Genomic DNA, 12,173 nt, shown 5'->3' with positions numbered 1-12,173 from the left:
AATCACGAGTCCTAGATACATGATTGACATAACCGGAACGGATCCGCTCTCTTTGGGGTAGTTGGGGGAGGGGTTAATTCGGAAAAATTAGAAAAAATGAGGTATTTTTAACTTACGAATGGGTTATCGGATCTCAATGAAATTTGATATTTAGAAGGATATTGTGTCTCAAAGCTCTTATTTTAAATCCTGACTGGATCTGGTGACATTGGGGGAAGTTTGGGGTGGGGAACCTAAAATCAGGGAAAACGCTTAGATTGGAGGGATCGGGATGAAACTTGGTGATAAAAATAAGCAGAAGTCTTACATACGTGATTTACATAATTTGTAAATCAAAAACATAATATTGGAGGGGGGGGGGGGTTAAGTCTGTAAAATAAGAAAAATGACGAATTTTTAACTTACGAAGGAGTGATCGGATCTTCATGAAACTTCATATTTAGAAGTACCTCGTAACTCAGATCTCTTATTTAAATCTCAACCGGATTAAGCGTAATAGGGGGGGGGGGACCGGAAATCTTAGAAAATACTTAAAGTGTCTTAAAGCGGTGAGATCAGGATGAAACCTGATGGGAAGAATACAAACCAGTCTAAGATACGTGACTGACATAACCAGACCAGATCTGCTCTCTTTGGTGGAATTGGAGGGGGTTAATTTTGAAAGTTGAGGTATTTGTAACTTACGAAAGGGTGACCAGATCTTAATGAAATTTGATATTTAGAAGGATCTTGTGCTTTAAAGTTCTTATTTTGAATTCCGAGCAGATCCTGTGACGTTGGGGGGAGTTGGAGGGGGAAACTGGAATTCTTGGAAAACGTGAAAATTGGGGTATTTTTATCTTACGAATAGATGATCGGATCTTAATGAAATTTGATTGTTAGAAAGAATTCATGTCTAAGAGCTCTTATTTCAAATCCCGACCAGATCGTTTGACATTGGGGGGAGTTGGAGGGGGAAATCTTGGAAAAACACTTGGAGTGTAGGAATCGGGATGAAGCTTGGTGAATAGAATAAACATATGTCCTTGATACGTGATTGACAGAATCGTACTGGATTCTCGCTCTCTTTGGGGGAGTTGGGTGGAGTTGATCAGTGATTTGGCGAGTTTGGTGCTTCTGGACGTGCTAGGACGATGAAAATTGGTAGGCGTGTCAGGGAGCAGCACAATTTGACTTGATAAAGTCGTTTTCCCAGATTCGACACACTGGGGGGGCTAAAGGGAGAGGAAAAATTAGAAAAAATTAGGTATTTATAATTTACGATTGGGTGATCGGATCTTAATGAATTTTGATATTTAGAAGGACATCGTGACTCAGAGCTCTTATTCTAAATCCTGACCGGCATTAAGCCTCTTATTTTCCTTTTTAAATCAATCTATTGATTCATAGAATTTTTTTTAGAGCTCATACCATATGATCTCTTGACTCTTAGCTCTTCTCGCCTCGTCACAAGTGTCATTTGAGATCTTAGCTCTTGTTTAGAAAACTTAAAAAGTACCATTTTTACAGCTAAGTTTAAAATTTGTTGCACACATGTGCAAAAAGCAAACCGGCCATGAATGGCGAAACGTTGTTTTTTGACGTGGAATTATTTTGTTTGTATTTTAGAATGTAATTACGTTATGTTGTTTCTTTCTTCTTTCTTTCCTCTTTTTTCAATGTACTCCATCACTTCATTATTTTGTATGAGGGGTTATAAATAAATAAATCCATACATACAGTTTAAAATTTGTAAGCATTAAGATTGCAGATAACACAAGACTCGTTCGTTATATCCTTCCTGCGCTAAATTTTTCTGTAAGTTTTTATTCACTGTGCCTTGTCATGTTTATTGCTAATGTTGGTAATTACACTTCCTTTGAGAAAGAGTTTCCTCCTTATCTTTTACAGCAGTACTGGTCTATTTTTTATTTTCGTTTAGTCTGTTTTTTACTGGTCTATTTTTAATTTTTTATAGTTCTTCTTTTTTCTTTTAAGATGCCTCGTGAAAATTGTTAATTTGTCATTTTACTGACTTTGCTTTGAATTGGAAATGCACGATCTCATATCAATGTTGTTTTTTTTTTTTAAATAATTTTGTTGACAAAAATAGGTGTGTTTGTTATTGAAAAAATGCTGACTGTTCAAACAAAATGTCCGATCTTCTGATATTAAAACATACTAATTCTTAATTGGACATAATGTGTATTGACTCCACAGGCACTAAGTCAATGATGTCATATGTTAAACAACATATAAAGTTCATATAGAGTTCACATAAAGAATGTATTGTTAGTGCACAGCCTTTTCCATTTATAAATTCGTTGAAAATCTGCTGCTGCTACTCCTACTAACAGGTCATTGCAGCACCAGTCCGCCTGAGGGCAGCTGGTCGTTTAAATTAAATTTTATTAAATCAAATTATATTAAAATTAAATAATTAAATAATTTGCGCACTTTTCATCTATTCCTATCCATCCAGTGCTAATCCGCTCCTCTAAAATTGCCTTTGGGATTTGTTTTTTCGGTAATGGCTTTTCTATGTACTGGATTGAAATGTTTGAATAGCAGTGTTAACTTTTCTCTGTCTTGAGATAAAGTAGAAACTCCTTTTATTTTCATATTTTAATTTAATCTTTTTTGCTTCCATCTTTTGTAATCTAATAGACTAAGTGTAGAAAGAGTAGGTACATGCCCAGTACTATCTATTCACTTCCATTTTAGAGCTATTTTAGGTTTATAGGTATTCTCGTGAAAACTTCCATAGCTTTTTTTTAAGATTCTCTAGCAATATATGGATATTTAATAAGTTATTTTGTAGACGTTAACATGAAGTTGAAGTTTTTTAAACTCCTTTCAAGGACTTGTATCGACGTAGCTCCTCAGTGGCGACTTAAATGTCTAAAATATGCAAAACAAGAGCTGCAAGATCAGGTACTAAAGATGATTTTTTCTTCATTTGCTTCATTTTGCTTTCTTATTTTTATTTTTTATGCACAAAAAACGTTATTGTTTTATGTAAAGAACGGTTTGTGTTTGAAGATGTAATGCCAGGGTATGTTCCAGAACTCAGTAATCATAAAAATAATCAGTTATATTTAATTGGTTACAACATAAATAATAATTGTTTTAATATGACAAATATTTAATTATTCTTTATTGTTTTTGTTCCAATGACAGATACCAGGATTTCAACGACTTTTATCGAAACTACTACAGGACAGACTACATTGATAGCTTTTTGAATTATGGCAGGGGATAAATTTGCTGTTACGTGCCATTTTAGGCTGAGCCTAACAACAAACAATTAGTTATCATTGATGATAGTTGAGTTCTAGAACACGCCCTTAGGCAGTCGTCTTTTTTGGCGTACCATTCTAATTCAGCTACATATTTTTCTAATATCACATCTCTAGAGAAATAATTTATAATAATCACAATTAATTTAAATCACGTATTATTGTGTTGCAAGAGCAACACTTTGGTTTTGTCGTGTTTTTTTTTTTCTAGCACCCCGATTTTAGCTTATTCCTAGAGAGTGGTAAGGGTCTAACCTCTGTGGTTTTTACGGAAAGTGTGGACCTTAGGCTGGATTGATGAATATGACTTTGCATTTTGGAAAGCTTCACACAGCTCTTGCCTGGGGTCAAAAACCGATTGTTCCTACTCATTTCTGTTCGTGATTTCAGCTGAGTTTATCATTCGGTTTTTTTGCACTTATGATTGGGGTAGATAAATGGTATTATATGTGCCTCTTAAACTTTAGAAGTTCTCTCATTTCTAAAAAAATTTATCGTTTGCTCCTTTCTAAGTGATGACGTTAGAAACTTGACCTACGGCAAAAAAGTCAACTTTTGAACTAAGACAGATAGATTTTTCTTTTTGGCGGCAGTCGATAGCTCTTGATGAGCTGATCAAAGTGCATTTCATCCATTTTTAGTAGACAAATTCCTTCATGAGATACACTAGTTTGAAAGTTTAAAGGGGCTGACAACTTCAGTAGTCAGGCACACACTGAAACCAAAAATTGGCCGATACCAATTGAGACATATAGGGAAGTTTTAAGCAACAGTCGGCTGTTAGCTCATAATCATCTTCGGCAATGAGGGGTTCGCAACTTTTGCTAGTTGGTGTATCTATTATTTGTTTCCGGTGTATTTGATGGTAAGACCAATTTGGTTCCAGTGGTAAGACATTTAGGGGACTTGTAAGTAATAATTGGCTGTTAGGCTACAATCATCTTCAGCGATAAGGGGTTTGTAACTTTTGCTAGTTGCAATGAAGAGTCTACAACTTTTGCGATTTGGTGTACCTAGTATTTATTTTAAGATCCTTACAGATTGACATCTTCAGCGTTTAATCGAAGCGAGGAAACAAAACCAAAGTGTTTCTCTTGCAACACTTCACTCGGCGAAGCCGAACAAAGATTGCCGTAATACCTCACGTTGCCCATGCAATGTAGACCTAGTTTAAATCTAGTTGTTGTTTTTTTTTAAACTGGAGTAAAAATTCTGTATTTTGATTTTTTGTCCTCAATTTTTGCCACTTTTCTGTTATTTATTGATGTATTGATCAATTTAATATTAAATGCTGTTTTTCTTGCACTTGTAATGTTGTCTTAGTGATAAAGCCTCTACAAGCTCAGCTTTTGCGGCTGCAATATTCGCCGTTTTTCTTTTGTCTTTTGTTTTACTCTTTCTTTGCGACTCTTGTCTTTACGTTTTCTCTTTTGTTTTACTCTTTTTGTATATCGTTGTATTAGAGTTAGATTTTATAGTATCATATAAATTAAATGAAATGAATAAAAGTTCAAGTGAGATGAATTTTAGTGTCGATCAGAAGGATATGAAAAGAATGAAAAAGAGAAGGAAAAAAGGAATATATGCAAGACTGAAACCTATCCCAGTAATTGTTCGTTGATTCTCCCTTCAATGGTAAGCCATAAGTTTTCCATAACAATTTCTTATTTATTCTCGACACTCATTCATGCGACACAAATTGCCATAAACTAGGATTTGCTCTCAATGTTCTCGTAGACCGGATTATTCTACGAATAAAAATCGTTAAATCCTATAGCAAGAAATAACCGTTGCACCTCGAGTAATTGTGATGAACTCTTCGATTTACCATAAATTTGTTATATAAATATTATTTATTCAATTTGGAGCATTTATGGCTTTTGAATAATATGAACATACCTATTTAAGCAGTATTAAATCTCAAATAAAAACGGTGATGGAATTGAGCTCTATTGTTATGTCTAATAGGACTTTTTAATGGGATAACTCTACACAGACCTTGGCAACTTCACATGTTGAAATTTTTTACCGTTGGTTTATTTTCTTGACATTGCTATTCTATTTGGGAAGACACATTTCAAATAGTGTATAAAGTATATATAACTCACAATTGACTCTTTCTTTTAGAATCTTAGTGATGTCGTCGGTGAGATCCCCTGGATTCTTTATTGTCATCAGTCAGGGAGCATAGAGTTGGTACTGGATATAGTTCGCTCTAGTCTTGAAACAAAAAATACGGATGTCTTGTTGTCTTTTGTCCAAGTTGCTCCACCCTCCATTTGCTCTTTGTCGAAGACCTCATTTTTAGCTATGTGAGTAAATGAAAATTTTACAGTTTATCTATTAGACCTTAGCTCTAACAATTTCCTCTGACGAAGATAAAAATTTGAGGGAAGGCATAGACACTGCATAATGCTGTCTTTCTAGGATTATTTTGTCAAGTTAATTATAACAACAAGCTACATGACATATTGAACCGAAGAAGTATTTAAATAAAGATTAGATTATGACTTTTCCCTCCAAAAAAAAAAACGAAATTGGAAACTCTTCTTCTTTTTTTTGCATGGTTTGTATTTTGCTATGATGTACATCTTGTCTCGCTCAATGCCATAAATGTGTGTAATTGTCACGGATAATTTTGTCCCCGCCTCATCAAATTGAACGCACGAGGAGAAACCCTGGAACAGTGAAACTTTGAAGCCTGCTAGTCCCTGGGCTATCATGTTTAGCAATTAAAATTTCTTGATCATAGTCTCCCGGCTATAAGTATTTTATTAATAAATTCCAAGCAAATGTGAACACTTTGGTGTGGAAGGTAGTTTGGGCTCAGAAGTGGCTTTTGAAATTTCATCTGCTCTTTTCCCTAGACCCACAATGGCGTTCCGAATAAGCTTAAAGCTAATTGAATGTTCCTTTAAAACTCATCATTTTTACTATCGGGAGACCCAGAGAACCTGCCTGTTCAGTTTAGAGCTGATTAATGAAATTCCTTTGATCATGCAGTTCAGAAATTTTTATTTGCCGCTTCAAACTGGGCACCATATGCTACTTTATTGCTAAAGAGTCGACGGTTAGAAGAGGAGGGGTGTTCTATTGGCCATGAACCTATTGTATGCAATCGTACAGGCTAAGAATCATTGCATGTTTTTGGTTTTTAAATGGTGACGACTAATTAAAGCAGCTATTTTGTAGCTAATATGAGAGTATAAAATTTATTAGACTCTGTAGACGTTGCAAACAAATTAAACTGAAACACCTTATATTTTGTTGTCATAAGTGAAACATTTATTTACGTATAAAGAAATTAAACTATTTATTATAAAATGGAAAATGAATTGGTTTAACTTAACTTAAAATTTTAAGTTTAATTTAACTTAAAATTTATTAGACTCTGTAGACGTTGCAAACAAATTAAACTGAAACACCTTATATTTTGTTGTCATAAGTGAAACATTTATTTACGTATAAAGAAATTAAACTATTTATTATAAAATGGAAAATGAATTAGTTTAATTTAACGAAAACATATTTTTGATATTATCAGATTTCTTGGTAAGTGTAAAGTATTTATTTTCAAGTTTCTAAGTAGGCTATATGTACAACTTCCTACAATTTCAAAAACAACATTTGCAGTATGTATAGGAAACGAGGGTTGAAGCTTGGTTATTTAGTCTGCATTCTTTGCTCCGTCATTAAACAAAAATTAATAATGCGAACAAAAATATGAAATAAAGCTAAAACTGTGATTATCAGTTTTTGCAATTTCAAAACTGAAATTTCAGTTTTGTTCTAATCTTGAATTAGAACTCAAGATTTATATGACAAGAACTCGATTATTTAACTCAAGATATAATCTCGAGTTAAATAAAAACTTTGGGAGTTTTTCTTACACGTTGGAATCTTCTTCAAGCTGAATTTGGACATTCTAAACCCAAAATGATAACTAACTATACTGCCGTAAAAACCAGTAGGTGAACAACTTCTTTTCAAAAACAAAATTTACAGGATTGACAGTGAACGAAAAATTGAAGGTGAGTTATTGTGTTGCGAGAGCAACACTTTGGTTTTGTCGTGTTTTCTTTTCCTTGCACCCCGATTTCAGCTTATTCCTAGAGAGTGGTAAGGGTCTAACCTCTGCGGTTTTTACGGAAAATGGGGACCTTGAGCCGAATTGATGAATATGACTTTGTATTTTGGAAAGCTTCGTAGAACTCTTGCCTGGGGCCAAAAATCTTTTGTTTCTACCTGTTTCTATTCGTGATTTCAGCTGAGTTTATCACTTGGTTTTTTGCACTTGGGATTGCGGTAGGGAAATGGTATCAGATGTGCCTCTTAAAGTTTTAAAATGTCTGTCATTGCTAAAGAAATTACAGTTTATCCTCTGCTCCTTTTTAAGTGATGACGTTAGAAACTTGGCCTACAGCAAAAAAAAAATCGACTTTTGAACTAAGACAGATAGATTTTTTTCAAGATGGCTGTCGATAGCTCTTAATGAGCTGATCAAAGTATATGTCATTCATTTTCGGTAGAAAAATTCTTTCAAGAGATATACCAGTTTGAAAGTTTAAAGGGGTTGACAACTTGAATAGTAAGGTACATACTGAAACCAAAAATAGGCCGATACCAATTGTGAGACATTTAGAGAGTTTTATGCAACAGTCGGCTGTTTAACTCATAATTATCCTTAGCTCATAATTATCCTCGACAATTAGGGGTTCGCAACTTTTGCTAGTTTGTGCACCTGTTATTTGTTTCTGGCGTATTTGATGGTAAGACCAATTTGGTTCCAGTGGTAAGACATGTAGGGGACTTGTAAGTAATAATCGGCTGTAGGCTACAATCATCTTCAGGGATGAGGGGTTTGCAACTTTTGCTTGTTTCAATGAGGGGTTTGCAGCTTTTACGAGTTAGTGTACTTAGTATTTTTTTTTTTAGATCCTTACAGATTAACAACTTCGGTGTTTAATCGAAGCGAGGAAAAAAAACCAAAGTGCTGCTCTCACAACATTTTACTCGGCGAAGCCGGACAAAGGTTGTCGCAACACCTCACGTTGCCCATGCAATGTAGATCTAGTTTGGTTTGCATTCTTGTCGTAAGGTGTAGAAGTAAATCAGTAAAGTTGAGCCTCTTTTTGAGTCTAACGTCTGTTTGAAGCTGAAAGAACTTCGCACTAAGAAACTGATGACTAAAAACGCTGCAATAATTACAGATTTAAATAAGGTGCCTATCTTCTCCTTTAAAAGCCACAAATGTGAGAGGGTGAAGGGGGTGTGGAAGGGAACTTTTCCACTTTGGCTCTCTAATAATAGGAACCAAAATTCCTTCCAACGTGGTATGCGCCATTGTTCCGCAAAAAGTCGTCATTAAAAGGGTTGTAGACGGAAGAGGAGATGTGCTGAAGGGGTTAAGGGTCTACTCTGTGCCTTCTTCAATCGAAGTTAAACATCCTGGCATGATTCCTCTTCAAACAATGTGAAATGTCTATCTTTCTGCTGAGAAGTTGATGAGAAGATGGAGAAGGGGGCTGTCGGGGGCATCATTAGACCCCATTGTGCCTCAGATCATACAGATTAAATATTATTGCCATCAGTTTACAACTGATCAAGTAATACCCCTGGCGCAATGTAATCGGGCTGAGGGCAGCTATATAGAGCTCTGGCACGTACGCAGGGGGACTAAACCCCCCCCCCCCCCGAAATTTTGTGAAATGTTTAATTTCCCCATGGTTTCTTGGGATTTCTGGCAAAAGTAGGACATTTATTAAGAATCTAGATACATGTGTGAAGCCTTTTTTGGGGGATTTTACAGCATGCAATTATCCGGTCAAGTCACTGCCCAATTATTAACCCATTTTCTGTCTAACCTTTTTACCCTCTTTGAAGTAATTAACAATCGTACTGTTTTTTTTTGTTTTTTTGTAAAGAGAGTTTGCTTTCCATAGCAAAATAGAATTATCTTTGATATTAGGGCGTTTATCCCCCCTTTCAGGATAAAGTACAGCTTTTAATGGATCAATTTTGGAAACTATGATTTTTCATTATAATATACGTTTTTGTAATAGAAGAACTACCCCCACAGCACCCATATTGTACTGTTAACCCTAAAATCTCCCTTTAAGTGGGATGTAATAGATTAATAACTGGTTCTAAATCGCCATGAACATAACCTGAGCCTAAAACGTACTTTTGAGGCTTCAGTCTTCTTCCCCCCATCCGCCACAGTACTACAGATTAAAGTTAATCTGTATTTTCCTATACACGTGCTTTTTGCATTACTAAATAAAAAACTGTTACTTTATATCTGCTGTTTCGAAGGTTTTGCCCCCCCCCCCCCCGAAAAAAATTCCTGCGTACGTGCCTGATAGAACTGATAGTTATTCTGTATGAGACCAGCCTGAGTTGTATGTCTCAAAACCTAGAAGCTTTAAAAAAATTGGACCTTGGACGCTTTAACGTAGCCTTTATTCTTTATCAAAAGTAAAAGTGTTACAGAAAGTATAGCGTCATCTAATTGAAATCAAAAAGAAAAATAATAGAGTGCATTACTGCCATACTGAAAGCAGCTGAATTTTTGTGCATGGAACCGGCTTGTGTTTCTCATAGTCATTAACTCTGGTGTTCATCTTGATGTTATGAAACCTCTTGAGCTGTCGAGATCCAAAGTGTTTTTATATCACAAAACATCTATTTTATGACAACTTTTATAACGCTTTGTTGGAATAATACTGTCAATACTAATCTCCTTTATTTTTTAGATCAGAGGAAAACATAATGGGTCATATTCTTCTTCTGAGATGTCGATTGTGCTTTCGATCAGAAGATAAGAAAACGTGCCATATTAAGAACAGCAAGACTCAGGGACTAACGAAAGAGATTGTTAAAATTTACATGACAATTTTTAAGAGTAACATGCCTATAGTGACAGAGTGTGGAGTTAGCATAATACCACGTTTAGCGACACATTTGCAGGATTATGGCATTTATGATTTAGAATTGATCCATCAAACATTTGCTCTGTTTAACAACACCAATAAGGCAACGCAATTGGCTGTGGCTGATGTTCTAAAGAGTCTAGTCTATAATATGGTAATCATTTTATTTTATGTGATTGTCGTATTGCTCCATAACCACCCAGCCATCAATGAAAGAAATTTCCGTGTACGTGTCGGATCCTGCTTTCTATTGGTAGTTTATGTCTCATTGGATTTTTATGCTGTTAGTTCTAAAAATTATTTTAGAAATTGTATGCGAAATAAGATTCCAGATCCTAGTAGTGACCAAAGGTGTTTTATTTCTTAATTATAACTGATATCTTTAAATTCCATTATCTTAGGTTCCGGGGTAATGTGAGCCTGATGCTCATTTATTCATACCACTATCTCTTTAATATTTTTATTTATTCCGTCATTTTATTGAAACAAAATTACACTAAAAATATATCAATTATGCGCATTAGGTGATAGACCATAATTATGTGATTGTGGTGGTCTCGTAGAAAATTTGGATTCTGAAATGTTATGTTACCCAAGAAATCCAGTAAATTTCCAGTCCTTTTTACTTTTTCCTAGTGGGACAAGTCGAGTAGAAATCTGTAAGCACGGAAAATCCCTTTAGTGCTATTCGATCAGGCCATTGTCTCCTATACTTAAAATTTACCTTAATCAATCTCGTCCTTTCAAAATATCACGTATAGAACATTGGTAATCAAGTGTTCTTTTTGGTTTTTTCTGATGGCTACAGTTTTTAACTGAATAGGGTGCTGAATTTGACGTGCAAAATTCTTGGAAATTTTTGCTTTAAAAATTTTCTATTTAATGTACAAGGTAGGAGAAACCCGGTTTTCTCCTTGTATTCCTTGTAAAAGGAAATGTTAGGGCTTCTTCAAGAAATGTATCTTTTTTTTAATAAATTATGGAACCTACAAGTGATTCATTCTTATTTTATAATACAGGATATTTATTTGACAGTGAACTATATAAGCAAGTCTTTTTCAAATACTATTAAAAAAGTATAAATTTTTGGTGGTAATGAGCAGTAAGTAAAGAGCAGTTCGTGCAAAAAGTATCGATATTTTAAAAATTATAGTTTTCATAACAAAGTACACATCGAAAAAATGGTCGTTTTACGGTGATTACAAGTGTGCAAAGCTCAGTTAAATTTAAAATTGCTCATAAAAAATTATGAGCCTCAGAAAATTTTTCCAAATTTGAGAAAAAGGGGGAAACACCCCCAAAACTAAAAGTAATCACGATAAAATCGTGTCGTTAAATTGAGCATATTAGTGAAGCCTGTCACATAAATTTCAATATCCTTTATACAAAAATTGTGAAACCTTGTATTGTGATTGATGGTCGAGATGGGTGGTCACGAACACGTGTTTTTTTTTTTTTTTTTTTTTTTTTTTTTTTTTTTCCAGTACTTAATTTCTAAATTCAAAATTTCCAGTGACCTTTTTAAGCGGTAAAAAAGATTGTGCTATGGCATAGTGGTATTTTCTGTCAATCCCCAGCTTTATAAAGCCGTCTTCCACTCGCTCAGGCTCTTTTTATCAAAACCTCGCATTTTGGGGCTTAATGCTTTTTTTTAATATATTGTATAATTGAAAATCTTAGATTTTCTATAGCTTATTCCCATCCTCATGGTTCGAAAGTTTTTGGGCGTAATTCTTCACCTAATTCTTCCTTCACAAAGGAAGTCGTTCGTTCCTTTTTTTGGATTCATATTGTTTTGTAAAGAAAAAAACTGACTTTCGACTGATTTATTCTTTTTATTCCTGTTTTAACTTTCTTATCAAAACAGCCCTCACAAGTAAAGAACGATTTTTCTTCAATGGATCACTTTTTTTTTCTTAACCAGGCCACTTCATATGGAAGAAGTAGTTGTAGAAACTTCGGA

General features: G+C 34.5%; 1 protein-coding gene across 4 annotated transcripts in view; it reads left to right on the top strand.

Annotated features, from left to right (window-relative positions):
- LOC136031309 (serine/threonine-protein kinase atr-like) overlaps positions 1–12,173 on the top strand; it is a gene marked incomplete at its 3' end in the record, with an annotated part of 115,048 nt that overhangs the window by 44,487 nt on the left and 58,388 nt on the right. For all 4 annotated transcript variants that reach the window (XM_065710764.1, XM_065710766.1, XM_065710765.1 and 1 more), the window contains 3 exon segments: positions 2,801–2,913; positions 5,406–5,590; positions 10,034–10,364. In XM_065710764.1, coding sequence (XP_065566836.1) covers positions 2,801–2,913; positions 5,406–5,590; positions 10,034–10,364 — 629 coding nt within the window.

This window comes from Artemia franciscana, chromosome 9, assembly GCF_032884065.1.
Source record: "Artemia franciscana chromosome 9, ASM3288406v1, whole genome shotgun sequence".
Taxonomy (NCBI): domain Eukaryota; kingdom Metazoa; phylum Arthropoda; class Branchiopoda; order Anostraca; family Artemiidae; genus Artemia; species Artemia franciscana.
Note: the sequence above shows the minus strand (reverse complement) of the source record. Positions and strands in the feature narration are given on the sequence as shown.